The sequence below is a fragment of the Mesocricetus auratus genome, unplaced genomic scaffold (assembly GCF_017639785.1).
Source record: "Mesocricetus auratus isolate SY011 unplaced genomic scaffold, BCM_Maur_2.0 Super-Scaffold_100676, whole genome shotgun sequence".
NCBI lineage: Eukaryota > Metazoa > Chordata > Mammalia > Rodentia > Cricetidae > Mesocricetus > Mesocricetus auratus.
The window spans coordinates 90,126,380-90,146,923 of NW_024429266.1; the positions used below are offsets into that span (position 1 = coordinate 90,126,380).

General features: G+C 46.3%; 1 protein-coding gene across 1 annotated transcript; it reads left to right on the plus strand.

Annotated features, from left to right (window-relative positions):
* Positions 1-4,352: 4,352 nt before the first annotated feature.
* On the plus strand, positions 4,353-20,297 carry Epcam (epithelial cell adhesion molecule). Its single transcript, XM_040738073.1, has 9 exons — positions 4,353-4,532; positions 7,496-7,603; positions 7,884-8,127; positions 9,605-9,670; positions 10,677-10,740; positions 11,615-11,716; positions 13,941-14,144; positions 17,493-17,537; positions 19,857-20,297. The coding sequence occupies exons 1-9, from the start codon at positions 4,451-4,453 to the stop codon at positions 19,896-19,898; spliced, it is 957 nt and encodes a 318-aa protein (XP_040594007.1). The 5' UTR covers positions 4,353-4,450; the 3' UTR covers positions 19,899-20,297.
* The last annotated feature ends 247 nt before the right edge of the window (positions 20,298-20,544 follow it).

Sequence of the window (20,544 nt, forward strand, 5' to 3'; positions counted from 1 at the left end):
TTTTCGAGACAGGGTTTCTCTGTATTGTTTTGGCCAAAGCTTTTTTTTAATGACAGTAAAATCCAGGTTTTTGTAGTGACAGCTGGCCCTTCTGCCTCTGGCTCCTTTGAATTTCCAGCCCTTGAGGGGGACATAGGGTTTGGTATGGCTGTGTTGGAGCTCCTGGGGCCTTGCCAAGTTGCTGGTCCAGAGTGCTTGTTTTGTTTTTTGAGACAGGGTCTCAGATAGCCCAGGCTGGACTCCAACAGCATAACTACCCGAGGATGACCTTGAACTTCTGATCCTTCCCACTGAATTGCAGGAGGCCAAACCCAGGGTTTCTTTTTCTTTTGGCTTTTCCAGACATGGTTTCTCTGTAGCTTTGGAGGTTATCCTGGAGCTCACTCTGTAGACCAGGCTGGCCTTGAACTCACAGAGATATGGTGCTTCTACCTCCCTAGTGCTGGGATTAAAGGCTTGAGCCACCAACACGCCAACGCCAAACACGCTGGACAAACACTGTTCTAAGTGATCTACATCCCCCAGGACTGGAAATGCCTGCAGTTTCTTCTTGTGAGTTGACTTGAGACTTGGTCAGGCAGGGAGTTAGAGGTTATTCTCCTTGAAACGCTCTAAAGAATATTGCATCCAAAATTCTATCCATGCTCCATGGATAGAGTAGATATCTAATCCAACTCTTTTTGTAAAAACCCCCCATTTTAGTGGGGAGTGCCACGCCAGTCAAAGGATGAATTAGTGGGGGTTGGCTGTCTCCCTCCACCCCGTGGGTCCCGGGGAGGGTTCTCAGTGAGGAACTACGAGTTAGAAGGTCTCTGACCAGCAGACTTTCGGGGAGCCGGGCACAAATAGCTGATGAAGATGGCAAACTTCCGGCTTCTTCCTCACCTCCCCGACCTGAGACAAAAGTCCGGCAACTTAAAGAGACCTGGCCAGCTTTTCCTCCCGCCAGTTACCCCCCCACTTTGCTGGCGGACCGGTTTGACGAGTTCAAGACTGGATCTGGACAGTTTGCCTCAAAGTTGTCAGCCTATCAGCCTCTCCGTCTTTGTTCAAACCGACCAACCCCAAATTAGGGAATGAGGACCTCCCCCAAAACCTTTAATACCCGGCCCCGGAGGAGAAGCAGGAATTTGGGCACTGGAGTTTCCCTTTGGCTTTGCGGAAGCTCTTTTTCTGTGTATTTGTTGTGGGTTTCCTCTCCCTAATAAAAAAGCCTCTCTCCCCTGGCTGATTCGGTCTGTTGAGTCTGAGGTCCTCCCCTGCGGCTTCCCGTTTCTCTCGAGATTTCCCCTACCTTTTAAATCTTTAACTGGCAGAGAAAAATGAAGCCGATCAAGACCCCCGGATGATAATAGCAGCTGGAGCCTTTATCCCCTGAGCAATACTGCCAGCCCCCAAGGCATTCTCACATCGGAAGAGTTAGGTAAGGATGCCCATAGGAGGCTAAGCATGGTGTACACCTGTACTCCCAGCACTTGGGAGGCAGAGGCAGGAGGATCGAAATCTGAAGGTTATTCTTGGTGGCATAGTAGGCTGCCAGGGAACTACATAAAAACCTGCCCAGAAAACTACAGCCTTTACTCCTAGCAGAGGCAGGCGTATTGCTAGCAGAGGCAGGCGAATATCTGGGAGTTCCAGGCCAGCCTGATCTACACAGTGAGTCAAAGGGCAGTCAGGGATGGCTACGTAGATACCCTATCAAAAAAACAAAAACAAAAAGAGGGGGAGAGAGAGACAGAGACAGAGAGAGAAGAGAGGAGGCGGGGTTGAGATGGCTCAGTAGTTAAGAGAACTTGCTACCATTATACAGGATCTGGTTTGGCTTGGTTCCCAGTACTCATATGGTGGTTCAAACCCACCTGTAACTCCAGTACCAGGACATCTCTGATGCCTTCTTCTTCTTCTTCTTCTTCTTCTTCTTCTTCTTCTTCTTCTTCTTCTTCTTCTTCTTCTTCTTCTTCTTCTTCTTCTTTTTGGTTTTTACGAGACAGGGTTTCTCTGTATTGTTTTGGAGGCTGTCGGTCCAGCCCAGCCTCGAACTCACAGCGATCCGCCGGTCTCTGCCTCCTGAGTGCTGGGATTAAAAGGCGTGCGCCACCAGTGCCCGGCCTCTGATGCCTTCTTCTAACCTCTGTGGGCACCAGGCACACAGGTGATGCACATACATACCTGCAGGGAAAACACTCAAACACACAGAAATTAACAAATCTAAAAAACAAAACAAAACAGATCCTCCTAGAGCCTTCATCCAGGAGTTGATGGAAGCAGAGGCAGACACCCACAGCTAAACACTGAACTGAACTCCTGGAACCCATTGTCAGAGAGGGATGCGTGATGAGCAAAGGGGTCAAGACCCAGCTAGTGAAACCCACAGAGGCAGCTGACCTGAACAAGGGGGAGCTCACGGACCCTAGACTGGTGGCTGAGAGGCCAGCATGGGACTGATCCAGACCCCCCTGAACTGGGTGTCAGTGAGGAGGCCTTGGCAATCTATGGGGCCTCGGATAGTAGATCAGTATTTATCTCCGGTGTACAAATGGACTTTACAAATGGACTGTGGGAGCCCATTCGACATGGAGGGATGCTCTCTCAACCATGGGGGAGGGCCTAGGCCTTGCCTGGAATGATATGACTTTGAAGATCCCCCATGGAAGACCTCACCCTCCCTGGGGAACAGAGGGGGGAGGGGGACTGGTGGGGGGAGGGAGGGGAGGGAAGGGGAGGGAAGGGGAGCTGGGATTGACATGTGAAGCTGGCTTGTTTCTAATTTAAATTTAAAAAGAAAAAACCCACAAATTTCCACTTTTATTAGAAAAGAAATTTGAATTTTGAGAATAGTCTTAGAATTATATTTGGGTATAGAATTTCACAACTATATTAGTGTTTTAAAAAAAGTTTGTATTTTGGTGTGTGTATGTGTTTGCCTATGTAGTTATATACACCACGGGCGCACGGTGCCAGCAGAGGTTATGTGAAGGCAGCTGATCCCCTGCAAATGGAGTCACAGATTGTTGTGAGCCATCCAACAGGCTCTCAGCATCAAACTCAGGGCTTGTGCAAGATCCTAGGCATTCACTCCCAACTGAGACACATTCCCATATGAGCGTTTTAATAGTTAATAAAATCGTCAAGTCATTACAATTATTTATTTATTTTGGTTTCAATTATTTTAAGACCGTAGAATGAGGCTGGGCGGTGGTGGCGCATGCCTATAATCTCAGCACTCCGGAAGCAGATAGGTGGATCCTGTGAGTTCGAGGCCAGCCTGGTCTAAAGAGCTCCTGGACAGATTCTAAAGCTACAGAGAAACCCTGTCTCGAAAGACAAAGTAAATAAAAAATAAAAGCTTGTAGAGAGAGCTTTGAATCCATCTCCAATGAAACAGACTGTCCTTTGTTTCTAAGACTTTCCGTAAATTTTCGAAGAAATTGATTTTTATCAACACTGTTCTTTGATATACGAATAGGAGGCCATGACACTGAAAAAGAGCCGGAAGGGGTATAGGGTAGGGTTTGAGGGAGGGACGGGTAGGGGGAAATGATGTAATCCCATCATAATCTCAAGACATAAGAAAAAACAATTAAAAATACATTATAATCAAAACTGTAGCACTTTAGTTAATAAAAAAAAAAGTATCGGGCCGGGCAGTGGTGGTGCACGCCTTTAATCCCAGCACTCTGTGAGTTCGAGACCAACCTTACAAGAGCTAGTTCCAGGACAGCCTCCAAAACCACAGAGAAACACTGTCTCAAAAAAACCAACCAAACAAACAAAAAGTATCGGGTTGGAGAGACGGCCCAGCGGTTAAGATCACTTCCTGCTCTAGCAGGTGACTCGGTTCCGTTCTAGTCACCCACAAGAGGGCTCGCAGCCATCCATAACTCCAGTTCCTGGGGATCCGAAGCCCTCCGCGGGCACTAGCCACGCACGCACGTGGCGCACACACATGCAGGCAAAGCATTCGTACACATAACATACACTTTTAAAGAGTTTGAAGAAGCCCTGGAACGCAAACTTCCGGGGGTAGCGCAGTGACAGTGCGCCTTACTATTGCCTTTTGCCTGGGAAGCTCTCGGTGTGACTCGGTATCTCTTTCGGCTTTCACGTCCAGGTCTTGTCATCCTGGCGGCGACATCCGGTCCTTCCCGGGTACCCCACCTGACCCCATTCCCCGCCTCGAGTCCCACGCTGGAGCACCGGGGCGGCTCACACCTGGACAGGGAGGCGGGGAGCGGGGCGGGTGACTCACCGCAGGGCAGGGCGGGCGAGCGAGCGGAGGGGAGGTGCGGGGAGGGCGCGGGGCGGGGCCCCGGGGCTGCAAGTCCGCAGGTGGGTCCCCGCCTCGCCGCGCGCCCAGAGCGCATAGTCCCTCGGCCGCTGCGCAGCACTTCTGTCCCCGGAGCCGTCCCGCGCCGCAGCCCCGCCGAGTCCCCGACGCTCCGCGCGCAGCATGGCGCGCCCCCAGGCCCTCGCCTTCGGGCTCCTGCTCGCAGTGGCCACAGCGACGCTGGCCGCGGCTCAGGAAAGTGGAGGTGAGGCGTGGACCTGCAGCGGGGGGTGTGGGGTCGTGTCCGGCCGGTGATGGGGAGATGGACCTCCGGCTGGCCCCGAGTCCCGAGGGCGCGAGCAGGACGTGCGCTCGGATGTGGTAGCGGTGTGGTGTGCCTGGAGGGGACCTGAGTCTAGGGTGACGGAGCGGCCACCGCCCGGGGTCTAGCGGCTCCAACTTGGGGTTCCAGGTCCCAGAGCGCGGGCCTTTGTTGTGGCGACCCGCCAGTCCTCCCTCCCTCCCCTCCCGTACCTTCGACGGTCCCCGGATGTGGGCCCCGGGAGGGGACAGGCAGCTCCCCAGAGGCCGCTATGCACCTGCGCGTCAGAGGCGGGCCTGCCTGGGGACTTACCTGCCGGAGGTGCTTCCCTTTTCTAAGAATCATGACTAACGCCGTGTTTATTGTAGGGAGGATAGATACCAAGATAAACTGTAAGGACCTTGTTAAAAATCCCATAAGCTTCCCACTCTTTAAGAATTCCCTAGTTAAAAATTGCGTATATTTGTGGTTTCGGAGTACAAGAGTTATATCGTGATCTAACATTCATCAAGGAAGTTTTCCACTTCCTTTAGGCTTTTATTTTTATGTTTATTTGTGGTGTGTGCGTGCGTGCGTGTGTGCGTGTGTGTGTGTGTGTGTGTGTAGTCAGGCAATTTGTGGGAGTCAGTTCTCCCACCACGACGGTGCTGGGGTTCAAACTCAGGTGGTCGTGGGCCTTTATCTCCTCGTTGTCTTTATCTTTTAAGAACTGTCCTGTACCGAAACTGTTACCGAACGATCTGTAGAAGGAAGGGCATGGAGGAGTCTGATCCTAGTTGTTCTTACTGTAGAGTGGGCCGTGACTTCTGACTTATTTCTGAAATAAGTGTCTGGCTGGAAGTGGACGCCGCCAAGAATCTCTCTTCCTTCCGTTTCTCCCTCGATTTTTAAGTTAAATATAGTTAGTTTTGCTTCCTGGTTAGAATTTCATTCGCTACCAGCAGAGGTGGCCTATATTCATTAGTTACACTTTAAGTAATGCGGTTTAATAAATTTATATTTTTTTCTGACTTCAGTCTGGGGATAAACTGCAGTTGGAAGGACGGGGTTTAGAGAGAGTGCTTACCTCGCAAACCCTGGGCTTGATTCCCTAACACCCCATAAGCCAGGTGTGGTGTACCTGTGACCTACCGCAGTTACAAAGGGGAAGCCGGAGGATCAGCAGTTTAAGGCTATCCTCAGCCCAGTATGGCGATGGGGGACAGCCTGGGCTGTAGGAGACCCTGTTTAATGAAGAAAAGATCGACTAGAAACCTATTGGGCCCCAAGGCAGGCATTTTTATTTTATTTTTTTAAGAAAACTGGGTAAGAAAGGGATAAGTGAGGAGGGTCCGTAGACCTCAGAATTGGAACTGTTGACTCGTTGGGGAAAAGATAAAGGAGCTAGCAGACCAGGGTATAATCAGAAGGGTGGAAGATCTTGGAAAGTGAGGTTCCACTCCTAAGCCCAGCTGGAGGCGGGAGGGCAGTAGTGAGCTTGGGCTTCCAGAAAGGTGGAGGGGGAGTGGTGGGAGCTTAGAGAAAAGGAAGGAAAATTTTTTTGTTGTAGTAATGGCAGAGCCATTAAAATGACTCAGTGTGGGGCTGGAGAGATGGCTCAGAGGTTAAGAGCACTGACTGCTCTTCTAGGGGTCCTGAGTTCAATTCCCAGCAACCACATGGTGGCTCACAACCATCTACAATTCAATCTGGTGTCCTCTTCTGGCATGCAGGCAGAACACTGTATATGTAATAAATAAATAAATCTTAAAAAAAATGACTCAGTGTGTAAAGTTACTCTGGAGTTAAATTCCCAGGACCCACAGGCAGAAGGGGAGAATGGACTCCCCAAGTTGCCCTCTGACTCCCACATTTGAACTGTGGTATGTGTGTACATAAAATATATAGAAATGCACAAAGAAATAGATAAAGGTTGGCTTTAAAAAAATGAAGCCTTGTAGCACAAAAGAAGGCTGATAAGATCTCTAGAGGGCTGCATTTAAAAGGCCTTGTTTCTGGCTGGGCTGCTTTAGTCCTAGTACTCGGGTTGAAGATCTGGCAGGCAGATCTCTGAAGAAGGCTTGGTCTACATAGAGAGTTCCGGGCCATCCAGGGGTACATAGTTAAACTCTGTTTCAAACACAGACTGAACCAGCTGTAGTGGTACATGCCTGTGATCCCAGCCCTTAGGAGGCGGAAGCAGGAGGATTCTGAGCCTGGGTTTTGTAGCAAGACCCTGCCTCAAAAAACACAAATCCAGCAATGACACAGTCGACCGTGGGTAGTAACTAACATGTCTCATCCCGGCACGCAGGCAGCCCCGCGTGAAGAATCTCTGGTTTGGTTGCCTGTGAAATGGCTCAGTGAGTGAAGGTGCCGTGGATCAGCCCACAGACCACTGATGCCTGGACCCATGGGATAGGCGGAGAGAAAGAACTCTATATGTAGTTTATCCTCCGACCTCTGTACATATACCACAGGGTGCCCCTGCTCCCAGTAAGTTAATCTAATACATTTAGACAGAAAGAGAATCTCGGGTTTGACGCCAATCTGGGCTATCTCAACAACAATGAAATGCAGCCAAGGGTGTAGCTCATTGGGAGAGGCTAAACTAGCATCAGTAGGGTCCCAGGCTCTATCCTCAGCACCCCCCAATATTCTTCCCTTGGGGCCCCTCCCGGTCTGGAAAGTTCTGGGTCATAGTTTCCTTAATAAATCTTTTTGGTTTTTCGAGACAGGGTTTCTCTGTGTAGCTCTGGCTGCCCTGGGACTTGCTCTGTAGACCAGGCTGTCCTTGAACTCACAGAGATCCGCCTGCCTCTGCCTCCCAAGTGCTGGGATCCAGGACCGCTTCTTAAAGGCATGACTGACTGGGTGAGTTAACAGTTGTGGCTAACATTGTAAACTGAATTTTTACACTTTTCTAGCCTGTGTCTGTGAAAACTACAAGCTGGGGACAAGCTGCTTTCGGAATGACAGAGGCGAATGCCAGTGTACTTCCCTCGGTACATCGAATACTGTCGTGTGCTCCAAATGTGAGTAAAGACATTCTTGTGGCCTGCAAGTTTGATCTTGATAAGACTTGTTATCAAGGCCCCTTGATTTGAGTTCTATTGGCTCTCATCCAACTGTTATTTTGTGGAAATGATCTGAGACTCAAGGTTCTTACCTCTACCAAGCGATTTGAGTGTGGGAAAAATGGAAGGGATCGTGAAATAATCCCTTTGGCCTGGGATCATGACGTTAAAGAAATTTTCCCCATGGGCATGTGAAACCGTAGCTGTTTTTCACCTTGCGGTCACATTTCCTTTTCAGTGGCATCCAAATGCTTGGTGATGAAGGCGGAAATGACTTACAGCAACAGGTCTGGGAGGAGGCTGAAACCCGAGGGGGCCATACAGAACAATGACGGCATGTACAACCCCGAGTGTGACGAGCTGGGGCTCTTTAAAGCCAAGCAGTGCAACGGCACCGCCACGTGCTGGTGTGTGAACACCGCGGGCGTCCGGAGGACCGACAAAGACACGGAAATAACCTGCTCCGAGCGAGTGAGGACCTAGTGAGTGGTTGTTCTTGTTGCTGCTTTCACGCTGTTCTCATTTGTCTAATTAAATCCACGTTTGAATATGAAGTAAGGTTTTGTGGTTTGGAGTTCCAAAAGCCGGGAGAAGCTGGGTGTGGACACGCACACCTGTAAACCCTGCCCTCTGGAGCTCTGGAGGTGCGGGCAGGAGGAGGATGAGGAGTTCAGGGCTAGCCTTGTCTGCATAGTGAGTTTGAGGCTAATCTGGGCTACTTGAGATCCTCTCTCAAAGAGGTGGGGGGAAACGGTATGGAGTAGTAAATGTGTCCGTGTTGTCCCGTTCCTCATAAAACTGGTGTCACCAGTTTTGAGTTTTATTGGCCCTACTCCAATTGTGTTGGTTTTATTGGCTCTAGTTCAACTGTGTTATTTTGTGGAAATTATCTGACTGCTGAAGGTTATCTTTGACAAATAATTGTGAGAAAATGGAAGGAAGCATGGAATAATCTTTGGCCTGGTGATGACTTTAGTTACGTTTTCCCTTATGTACATGAAACAGTAGTCAGTTTGACGTTACCTTTTTAGAACTGGTTTATGAATTCCCCGTGAAGATAGGTGGCTCTTAGGTTTTACAGAGATGGTATTATACTGACTTTTTTTTTTTCTTTTTCCCCGAGGCAAGGTTTCTCTGTGACTTTGGAGGCTGTACTGGAACTAGCTCTTGTAGACCAGGCTGGTCTCGAACTCACAGAGATCCACCTGCCTCTGCCTCCCGAGTGCTGGGATTAAAGGTGTGCGCCACCACTGCCTGGCTCTGACATTGTTTTCATTTTAACCTCTGTACTGAATTTTGAAGTTGGATTAGAATTATTAAGTGACTTAAACTGCATCTGCTCATTTATTGTGCTTTTAAAGTGAGCTATCTGCTGAAGACCTAAGTGGTAGAAAAGCTGGGGGTGAGTTGATAGCATGGTGGAGGGGATGGGAGAGAGATGAATGGAAACAGAAACCCACTCAAACTTCGCTTAAGCAGAAAAGACCACTGGAAGGGACAGGGAACTGGAAAGACGTCAGGACCGAAACCTGCAGTGGGTTACCACGTTTGGAGTCTTGTGGTCAGATGTTCCTCTGTGTGTTTCTGTGCTTTCTCTCCCCCCACCCCCATCTCTTTCTGATGGCTTCATGTTAGAATCTTGGCTTGTCTCAAATCTGGGCCATCTCCTTCCTCTGCCTCCACAGCGCAGGCTCACACCACCATGCCTGTCTGTTTTGTCTTTTCTCTGGAACAGGGCCCAGCATGGCCAACTCAACTTTGACTTCAATTGGCCTCACATGTTGTAATTGTCACCATCAGGTCAATGTTAGACAAGGCGTTACTTCTGGGTGGGTTCTCTGTAAAGGACGTGTGAAGCATATTTACCACAATACTTTATTTGTTCTGTTAGTGTCAATTCTATCTCGGAAAATAGCAAAAAAGACTGAGTTACACACAGTCAACCATCTTGTCTTACAGCTGGATCATCATTGAACTAAAACACAAAGAAAGAGAAAATCCTTACAACCTTCAGAGTTTGAAGACGTAAGTAGTTACATATACACCAGTGTATCTATGAACCTTGACAGTAGTTACATATATATTAGTGTATCTATGCACCTTGACAGTAATTACATACTATTGTGTTTATGCACCTTGACAGTAGTTACATATATATTAGTGTATCTGTGCACCTTGACTAATTACATACATTGTGTTTATGTACTTTGACAGTAATGACATGTACACCAGTGTATCTATGCACCTTGGCAGTAATTACATACATACTAGTGTATTTATGCACCTTGGCAGTAATTACATATCCACTGGTGTATCTATGCACCTTGACAAGAAAACTGTGTAAGTGATCTTGTGTCTTTCTCAGTACTCATCAGGAAATCATGATGTCCTCTGTCCCTTTACCGGGCCATGTCTGCTAGGTTTCTCCATTGCAGAGTTATCATTTTCTCCTTTGGAATTTATGAGTAATCTGTTGGCAGATTCATACCGGTACTGTGTAAAGGTTCAGTTTCAGTTTCTTTTTTTTTTTTTTTTTGTTTTTGTTTTTCGAGACAGGGTTTCTCTGTGGCTTTGGAGGCTGTCCTGGAACTCACTTTGTAGACCAGGCTGGCCTCGAACTCACAGAGATCCACCTGCCTCTGCCTCCCGAGTGCTGGGATTAAAGGCGTGCGCCACCACCGCCCGGCAAAGGTTCAGTTTCTAATCGAACTGACACTCAATAACTCTAGGATCACTGACTGATGCTGGCTTAAACCATTTACTGTTATGATAATTACAAATGACATTAAAATTACGCAGCCTAGCTACTATTGCATACCTGTAATCCCAGAGGCAGGGACAGTCAGGTCTTTGAGTTTGAAGCCAGCCTGGTAAATATAGAAAGTTCCAAGTCAGCCAGGGACACATAGTGAGACCCTCTCTTTAAAAAAAAAAAGGTAATAATAATAACAGTCCTTGAGCTGTCTGCCTAAAATGTAGAGATTCGATTATTGTGTATTACATACCAGCAAACTTTTTAAATTATTTGCAGTGCACTTGAGGATGTATTCATGTCTCGATACAAACTGAATCAGAAATTTATCAAAGATATTCTGGTAAGTTCTTTTGTGTGTTTGTTTTTTGTTCTGTTTCTTGGTGAATGAGCTAGCTTTGGTAGCAAGTTGGTAGAGTGGTATGGTTTAGGAATAAAAGACATCAGTGACCCACCCCCCACCCAATCCCTGACACACACACACTCACACACACACACACACACACACACACACACACACACACACACACACACACACACACACAGGCTTTCTCTGTGTAGCCCTGGCTGTACTGGGAACCAGTTCCAGGTTGGCCTGGAACTCAGAGATCCACCACCTGGAGACAGCCAGTGATTTTTAATGGTAGCTAAATGAGTTTTAGTAACAGTTTAAATCCTGGGCACTTAATATGGAATCCAAGTTGTTTTCCTTCCATAGACTTTGAAAGTCTCAACTGCCCTGGAGGACCGGCACTGTCTCTTATTGTGCCTGAAATGTGACGCTGCCCTACTTATCCTGTAAGGGCCTTTTTCTGATGGCCTCCAGCGCACACTGCCCTGGGCTGTCCTTACCCAGTGTCTTGCTCTCCTTAACCATCTCATTACAGATGGTTGTGAGCCACCATGTGGTTGCTGGGAATTGAACTCAGGTCCTCTGGAAGAGCAGTCAGTGCTCTTAACCTCTGAGCCACCTCTCCAGCCCCGACCTTAACTCTTTTTTCAAAAATCGTTTGTATTGCTATTTTATTCTCTTAGATTGGATGACCTCTGAAAGATTTTTTTTTCAATTACAAATGATAAATTTAATTATTCATCAATGCAAAGAGCTCCTGGTGGATATATGGATTATGGAAGATCAAATTATAAATATTCTGACTGTTGATCAAAATTTTCATATATTTTAATTACTAATTTGCATTTTCACCTTTTCCCCCCAGTATGAGAATAATGTCATCACTATTGATCTGATGCAAAACTCTTCTCAGAAAGCTCAAGATGACGTGGACATAGCTGATGTGGCGTACTATTTTGAGAAAGATGTAAGTATAAGCCTAATTTTTAATAAAGCTTAGTATTTTTTTTTTTTTTGCTGTCATTTGCTTTTAAAGACAGGATGTCTCTATATAGCCCTGGCTGTCCTGAAACTCAAGATATATGTGTCTATCCTTGTAGTCACAGAGACTTGCCTCTGCCTCCAAGTGCTGGGCACCTTAAAGACATATGCCAGTGTTTGTTCCTTTTTGAGACAGGCTCATACAATCCAGGCTGGCCTCGAGCTCTCTGCGTAGCTGACCTTGGACTTCTGGTCCTCCTGCTTCCGTCTCTAGTCAAGAAGAAGAAAGAAGTAGCCATTCAGGGAACGAGGTGACGGGAGATTGCCCTTCCAAACATGAGCTTTTTTTTTTTGTTTTTTGTTTTTTTTTTTTTTGTTTTTTCGAGACAGGGTTTCTCTGTGGCTTTGGAGGCTGTCCTGGAACTAGCTCTTGTAGACCAGGCTGGCCTCGAACTCACAGAGATCCTGCCTCTGCCTCCCGAGTGCTGGGATTAAAGGCGTGCGCCACCAACGCCTGGCTCTTAAGAGCATCTACTGTTCTTCCAGAGGACCTGCGTTTGATCCCCAGCAAGAACATCAGGCAACTATCAACTGAAATTAAATTAAGAATAATAAAAATCTAAATCTAAGAAAAAATAAAAAAGAATAGATGTCCATCGTGGATGGCATGGCATGGGAAGCAGGCCAACTCAAACACCAGAGAGAACCCTTTTATAACTTTCCTAGGGACTGAGGAGCCTGGCCAGAACTCAGAGCCAGTTTGGAAGGGTGTCTTGGCGTTGGAGTTCTGTTGTTAGAAGCAGCGGAGATAAGGAAGCGCAGTTTCTGTTAGCAGGGCATGTAGAAACCAAAGGTGGTGGGAAATACATGTCTGATGTCTTAGGGGGAGGAGGACCAGCTAGGGGTCTGTGATGTAACAGTCCCAAGTGCTAGATTACAAGTGTGTGCTACTATGACTACTTTTATGTCACACTGGGGACTGAACCCTGGACCCTGCATGTACTAGGAAAGCATTCTGCCAGTCTCTGGCTCCTCTGGCTCTTCTGTTTTAATCTTGCTTGTGTTAGGAATCGAACCCAGTATGTACCCCAGTATGCTGGGAAAACAGTCTACTACTAAGATATGTATACCTAGCCTTCTGATTCTTGTTTTCTCTTTGGTTAGTTACTATATTGGTATATATAATCTCCATCTGTTGTTCTTACCATTTCTAAGGGTAATCTTCACTTTAAAGCCTAATGTTTAAATTATGCGTGTCTGTGTGTATCTGTGTGCACGTTGGTGCAGATGCCTTTGGAGACCGGAGGCCAGCTGGTCCCCAGGGACCTGGATTACACTTGTTTGGGAGCTGCCTGATGTGGGTGCTGGGAACCGAACTCAGGCCCCTTAAATGCTCTCAATTGCTGAGATGTCAACTCAGCCTCTGTTATAACAACCTGTATATAAAAGCCAGAGGTAACGGTTTCTATCCCGGCACCTGGAGTCCTAGCACTTTAGATGCTGAGGTGGGAGGACTAAGTTCAAGGCCAACTTCTTATAAACATGTTTTTGTTCTTTGTTGTTCTTTCTTATTCCTTTTCCTTTTCTTTTTTCTTTTGACAGAATTTTATAGTAGCCCAGATTGATTTAGAATTCATGGTAGAGGGGTAGAGGATAGATATCTTGCTTCTAAGACTTATGGTTACAAATACAAGACACAGAACCTGGCTAAACTTGTGCTTATCTTGTTTATTTATTTAAAGATTTATTTATTCATTTATTATGTATGCAGTGTTCTGCCTGCATGTATCCCTGCAGGCCAGGAGAGGGCACCAGATCTCATTCCAGATGGTTGTGAGCCACGGCTCTTAAGCACTGAGCCATCTCCCCATCCCTTAAACTTGCGTTTGCTATACTGAGATATTTTGAGATTTACTTTAGAATATTTCAGGCATGAGAGATGAAGGGATAGAAGAAAGAATGATGAAAGTAAATTGGCCAGGTGTTGATGTTTTTTAATCTGGAGGGTAGGGACATGGCTTTTGTTTCTACTTCAGAGTATGGAATTTCCCATAAGAAACAGGGCTTTAATGTTCCACTGGATCAGGTGGTTCTCATTAAACTGATAAGATTCTTGGCAGGTTTTCTTCTGCTATATACAATTGGTATGCAATTATTGTTGCCCATGTCTGATTCCCTTAAACGATTCTCATTGCTTTTCTCTGTTGTAGGTGAAGGGGGAATCCTTGTTCCATTATTCTAATAAAATGGACCTGAGAGTGAATGGAGAACAACTTGAATTGGACCCTGGCCAGACCCTGATTTACTATGTTGATGAAAAAGCCCCCGAATTCTCAATGCAGGGGCTCACGGCCGGCATCATTGCTGTTATTGTGGTGGTGGCATTAGCGATCATCGCGGGGGTAGTTGTGCTGGTAGGTACAGACGGGTCAGGGCTCTGAAGGATGTGTTCTTAAAGTTGATCACTAAGAACTATATCCATTCTTGCTGGCTGGTGGTGGCACACACCTTTAATCTCAGCACTCATTCGGGAGGCAGGGGTAGGTGGATCTCTGCATCTGAAGCAGCCTAGTCTATAGAGGGAGTTCCATCTCGCAGAAGACAAACAAAGGACTATCCAAGTTTGAAAAGTTAGTGAAGGACTCTTGTGCTTCTGCCTCCTTTTTTTCAAAAATAGCCACCTTCTAAAGCCAGAAAGGAATAGTCATGGGAAAACCGCTTGCAGCTGAACCCCTCACAGCCTGGTTCCATTGCCTTCAAGCAGAATAGCCTTGGGTCCTCTGCAAGGAATTCAGCGGTTCTGCCGGAACACAGTAGCATAGAAGACTCCCAAAATGTTCACTGAGCTGGGCAACACATCCCTTGTTTCTGTTTTTGGTGGGGCTGGGGAGCTGAGCGCAGGCTGCAAGCATTCGAGGCTATAATGAGCTATGCCTGCCCCCAAAACAACACAAAGCTTAGCAGGAAAAGAATCAGAAGTCGTACATGTAGCAATGATTCTACACAAGTAGCAAATTTGCTCTGGGTACAACGGCAAAAGCCCATAATCCCAGCACTGGGAAGTTAAGGCTAGAGTATTAGGGATCTAAAGAAGTGACCTTTATTCCAGGGCCTTAAGGGTGATTGGCATCGGGTGGTCTCATCAGTATATCAGAATTCAGAAGTAGATTTGATAGGGGTAGGATAACGTATTTCTGTATTCATGCCCTTGAGAACCCGAGGCAAGAGGATCAAGACTTTAAGGCCTGGGCCTGGAGAGATGGCTCAGTGCTTAAGTGCCCTTGTTGCAGGCGGAGGGGGGGGGGGGCTGGAGGGGGCTGGAGAGATAGCGCAATGGTTAGGAACACAGGCTGCTCTTCCAGAGGTCCTGGGTTCAATTCCCAGCACCCACATGGTGGCTCACAACCATCTGTAATGAGATCTGGCAGCCTCTTCTGACATGTAGGTATATATGCAGGAAGAACACTGTATATGCAATAACTAAATGTTAAAAAAGAAAAAAAAGAGCACTTGTTGCTCTTGGAGATGACCTGGATTTGGTTCCCAGAGCCCACATGGGAGTTTACAACCATCTGTAACTCAGTCCCCAGGGTTCTGGCTGCTCCTGGCCTTCTTAGGCACCAGGCACACATGTAAGATAAGATCTGAAGGTGCACGGTAACTTGATTTTTCAGTTCAGTATTGTTACCTCACTTGGTTCCCATCTGATAGAAAACAAACGCTGAATTCCTATTTTAGCCCTATGGGGGTTGTCTATGTTACCCATGTGTATGGACAGGCACGTGAGGGCTTGGGAATATAAAAAGTAGGACAATGAATGCACATGTGTTCAAACTTGAATGCAGATGGATTATTGAGTAGAATGGAAGAAGATAACGTCAAAAGAAATTAGTATAAGGGATGATGATATTTTGTCGTCAAAGAAAACATGTAATGCAGGGAACTTAAAAATCCAGAAAGGGGCCGGGCGTTGGTGGCACACGCCTTTAATCCCAGCACTCGGGAGGCAGAGGCAGGCGGATCTCTGTGAGTTTGAGGCCAGCCTGGTCTACAAAGTGAGTTCCAGGACAGTCTCCAAAGCCACAGAGAAACCCTGTCTCGAAAAACAAAAAACAAAAATCCAGAAAGGGCTATATTAATACATAAATTCAGCTTTGTTTTTGTGGTACTGGGAATTAGATTTTAAGGCCTCATGTGGCAGGTAAGCTCTGTCTCAGCATCCCCAACTATCTTGGTTACTTTTCTATGGGTTTGACAAAACACCAATGCAAACTTATAAAAAGAAAGAGTTTACTGGGGACTCCTGCTCAGATCTGGAGAGTTAATGTCCATGACCTGATACTTCCTAACCAGACAGTTGCATCAACTTTGGACCAAGCACTCACGTACATGAGCCTATCTGTGGGGGCCTTTCTCATTTAAACTATTGCAGCCTCCCAAGCCCTGGAATTACAAATGTGAGCGAAAACACACCTGGCCGTGTGTGTGTGTGTGTGTGTGTGTGTGTGTGTGTGTGTGTGTGTGTGTGTGTGTGTGTGTGTGTGTTCCCATCCTTACCCCACAGGAGTCTACACAAACTGGTATTGAATTCCTGGGTTCAACTGGTCATCCTATCACACTTTGCTGGGACTATTGGAATGTGCCTCTATGCCCAACACAAATTAAGCATTTTAACATTTTGGGCTGGGCTTAGTGGCTCACACCTGTAATTCTGATCTTCAGGAGGCTGAGGTAGGAGGATTGAGAGTAAAGTTGGCTTAGGCATCTACCAAAATAAAAAGAAAATTCACATTTTCATGGCAAAGATATTACAAAAAAAAAAAAAAAAGAAGTAGCTGGGCATGGTGGCACACACCTTTAATCCTGGCACTCTGGAGACAGAAGCAGGCGGATCTCTCTGAGTTCCAGGATATCCTAGTCTTCATGGTGAGATCTGGAACATCCAGGGCTGTCTACACAAAGAATCCATGTCTTGAGAAACCTCCCAAAAAACCAAAACCAACTTTATGGGGCTGGAGGGGTGGCTCAGTAGTTATTAAGAACACTAGCTGGTCTTCCAGAGGTCTTTGAGTTCAATTCCCAGCAACTACATTATGGCTCACAACCATCTGGAATGAGATCTGGTACCCTCATGTGCATACAAAATGAATAAGTAAATCTTTAAAAAACAAAATAATAATTCCCTCCCTTTAATTGAAGATTGCTAATAGGGATAGATGGTTCCTAGAAGAGGAGCTTCAGTTGGCAAAAAAGCACACGGAACAGACAGAAATTTGTCACACATAAACCAAACTTCAATAAAGAAGTTTGACTGAGTCTGGTGGCACATATGGTTTCAATCCCTGCGCTTGGAGCCTGGTCTCAACAGTGTGTTCCAGGCCAGCCAAAGCTACTTCATGAGACCCTCTTTCAGAAGAACCAACTAGCCAACCAGAACCCAGGAAGGGCATTCAGGGTTATGTATCCATGTTACCTATAATAATCTAGGAAGCAGTCTGAGTGTTTACTGTCTGGAGAATGAATGGGTAAATGCATATATAGGGTATTTTATCTGTGTTCAGCTAAAAGCTTTTATAAAACTCCAGAAAGGTGCTTACGGTGTTGATATAGCCATTCAAAGAATTGGTACTGCTTGACCAGTTTTTAGTCTCCGCCCCAAATTTGTACACGTGTGCTTACATGGGTTCAAAGCACATATGTTCACTTGGGCCACTTTTGTTTGAGTAGTAGCTTCTAGAACTAACTTTTCATTTTCTCTCCAGGTTATTTCTACGAGGAAGAAATCAGCAAAGTATGAGAAGGCTGAGGTGAGTGGATTCTGGGCGATGCTGAATGTCTTACTTCCGGAAATCACTGCCCCTTCCTAGACACTGACAAAGCCCCATAACGCCCACGTCCTTCACACTGTCTTAGGGACAGTCTCAGGAGGAGCGCTTACCTAGTTTCGAGTCTCATGACAGACCACTCCATACCCCTGTCTGCTTCTGAGAACAAGGGTATGGAAACCAGAGGCTTTAGTTTTAACGGATCTGGAGTCTTGTGGAGGCATATTCTAGTGGTCCTGTGTTGGAGACGCTCCGTGTGACTGTTGATTTCCTGTGTCTCCACCGGTGTCTCTATCGCCGAAGCTGGGCTTGCTGATTACTAGGGAGGCAGAGGTCATCCTGGTCTACAGAATGAGTTTCAGGACAACAAGGGCTATACAGAGAAGTGAGAATCCTCGTCTTGAAAAACCTGAGAAAGATGAAAAGTCATTCAAGATGAACTTAACTTTGTAAATCTGTTAGATGCTATCTAGTCACAGATGATGAGGAGGAGGAAATTTTTGTCTTTGAACTCTGTGGATATTGTGTGTGTGCACACGCTTGCTCCTGTGTGTGTGTGTGTGTGTGTTCCCTCACCAATTCTGGCATGCCCATCGATTTGTAGTCATGTGCCACTTACTAAGACAATAACAAAGAAAAGAGGTGTGTGGGGCGGGCTGTTTCCCAATGATAATTTCAGTACGTGGGAAGCTGAGCTAGGCGTATTCACTGGGAGATGAAGCCAGGCGTGAATGTCACTGTGAGTTTGGGTCACAAGTGACAGGTTAGGCTGAAGGAACTAATAAGATTTGGATTTGACCAGCCGGGCGTTGGTGGTGCACGCCTTTAATCCCAGCACTCGGGAGGCAGAGGCAGGCGGATTTCTGTGAGTTCGAGGCCAGCCTGGTCTACAGAGTGAGTTCCAGGACAGGCTCCAAAACAATACAGTGAAACCCTGTCTCGAAAAACCAAAAAAAAAAAAAAAAAAAATTTGGATTTGACCACTTAATCAGCTAATCAAGAGCTAGAACTTCTTTATATCTTCATGCTTCCTTATCTGCAAAATGGAAAGTGCAAACCTGTCCCTAAGGATTTAACAGAGGACCCTGTCATGTGCTGGCCCTGTGATTATCTCATGTGAGACATTTACCAAGGTGGAGATCAACTTCATTGTCTCCGTCAGCCTAGAACTAAGGCTTATGGTCGGGGAGGCCACTTGACTCTGTATTTAGTCTCTTGTAAAGATTGCATCAGCTATGGTGGCTAACGCTTGAGGAAGCTGAGGCAGGTGAATCACCTTGAGTTGAAGGCCAGTCTTATCTAAATAGTAAGTCCAGGTCAGCCAGGGCTACCTAGTGAGACTTTGTCTTAAAACTAAAAAAAATTAAAAAAGAATGGGCAGTGGAATCCCATGCCTTTAATCCCAGCACTCTGGAGGCAGAGGCAGGTGGATCTCTGTGAGTTGGAGGCCAGTATGGTCTACAGAGTGAGTGCCAGGACAGCCAGAGCTGTTACACAGAGAAACCCTGTCTCAACAGTGTGCCCCCCTCCCCCACCCAAAAAAACCCCTATAGGGCCGGCAAGATGGCTCAGTAGGTAAGGAGCTTGCTGCTCAGACCTGTTGGCCTGAGTTTAATCACCAGAGTTCATGTAAAGGTGAAAGGAGAGGACCATTCCTGCAAGTTGTCCTCAGACTTCCACATGCAAATCATGGCATGTGTGCCCGTGAGCATACACACAGAATAATAGTTCTAAAAACTAAAATTATTTATTTGTGTAGAGACATATCCCTGGCTGTCCTTGAACTCACTCATAGACCAGGCTGATTTTTTTTAAAGATGAAAGATTGATGTTAGATAGTGAACTGTAGAAGTTATATATTTAATTGAGAGTCTTAATCTATGAAAAAAAATCTACCTTCATTGTGGCCATCTTGTTATAGAAAAAAGCCTGGCTGGGGATAGTGGGGCACACCTTCAATCCTAGCACTCAGGAGGCAGGTAGATCTTTGTGAGTTTGAGGCCAGCATAGTCTACAGAGTGAGTTACAGGACAGCTAGAGCTGTTACACAGGGAAACCTTGTCTTCAAAAACCAAAAACAAACCCAAAAAAGCAACTTTTCTGAGTCCGGTGTGATAGCACACACCTTAACCCCAGCACTCACGAGGCAGAGGCAGGTGGATCTCTTTGAGTTCCAGGACAGCCAGGGCGACACAGGGAAGCCCTGCCTTGAGGAAAAAAACAAAGAAAACCCTTTTCTGAACGAACGAAGGCTTGAAAGCTACTTACACGGCCTTGTGTGTTCTTCCCTTCCTGTTGCAGATAAAGGAGATGGGTGAGATACACAGAGAGCTCAATGCCTAGCCGCTCTGCTTTCTGAGGATGGAACCACCAGAAGGGGAGTTGGCAAAGGAACTCAGATTGCAAACCTGTGAGCATGGGACAAGATGAAGACTGGAAGGGTTACTGTTTTGTTAGTTAACATCCCAAATTTGTAATTGTGAAGTATGTACTCATAAATATAAGCAGCATTACCAATCCTCAAATTAGACAAATGTCTTACATGTGCAGGTCCGGTGTGGAACTCAGAACTTAGCCTGCATCGTTAATAATTTATGCTGAATACCGAAGTGTGTGTGTCACAAACATCCCCCAGTAGAATATGGTGACTAGTCTCATTTTCTGATTTAAAGCTGCCTTTCTGTATACCTGAGTCTTGTACATAAAACTTTTTTTTAATGAAATAAAACATTTTTAAACCGAGTTTTCTTGAGTTTGCATATGCATGTATGAGATCATAAATGTTTAAGTGGTCTGGTAACGGCCAAGTGGTACAAACTTGTGATTCTTGCTCTTGGGAGGCAGATGCTAGGAGATTGGAGTTTGCAGGGTCAGGGTATCCTCTGCTAGAGTTCCAGGCTACACAGCCAGACCCAGACCATCAATAACATATTCCCAGAGATGAGGTATTAGGTAGGTGGGGTGCCGGGGCATTCAGTGGTGGTATGTG

What these genes read in the sequence shown, in the direction of transcription:
- Epcam (XM_040738073.1), top strand. Translation starts at nt 4,451, where the DNA reads ATGGCGCGCCCCCAGGCCCTCGCCTTCGGGCTCCTGCTCGCAGTGGCC. An exon ending in CGCGGCTCAGGAAAGTGGAG is followed by an intron (nt 4,533 to 7,495) that starts GTGAGGCGTGGA and finishes ACACTTTTCTAG; the next exon opens with CCTGTGTCTGTGAAAACTAC. An exon ending in TCGCGGGGGTAGTTGTGCTG is followed by an intron (nt 14,145 to 17,492) that starts GTAGGTACAGAC and finishes TTTTCTCTCCAG; the next exon opens with GTTATTTCTACGAGGAAGAA.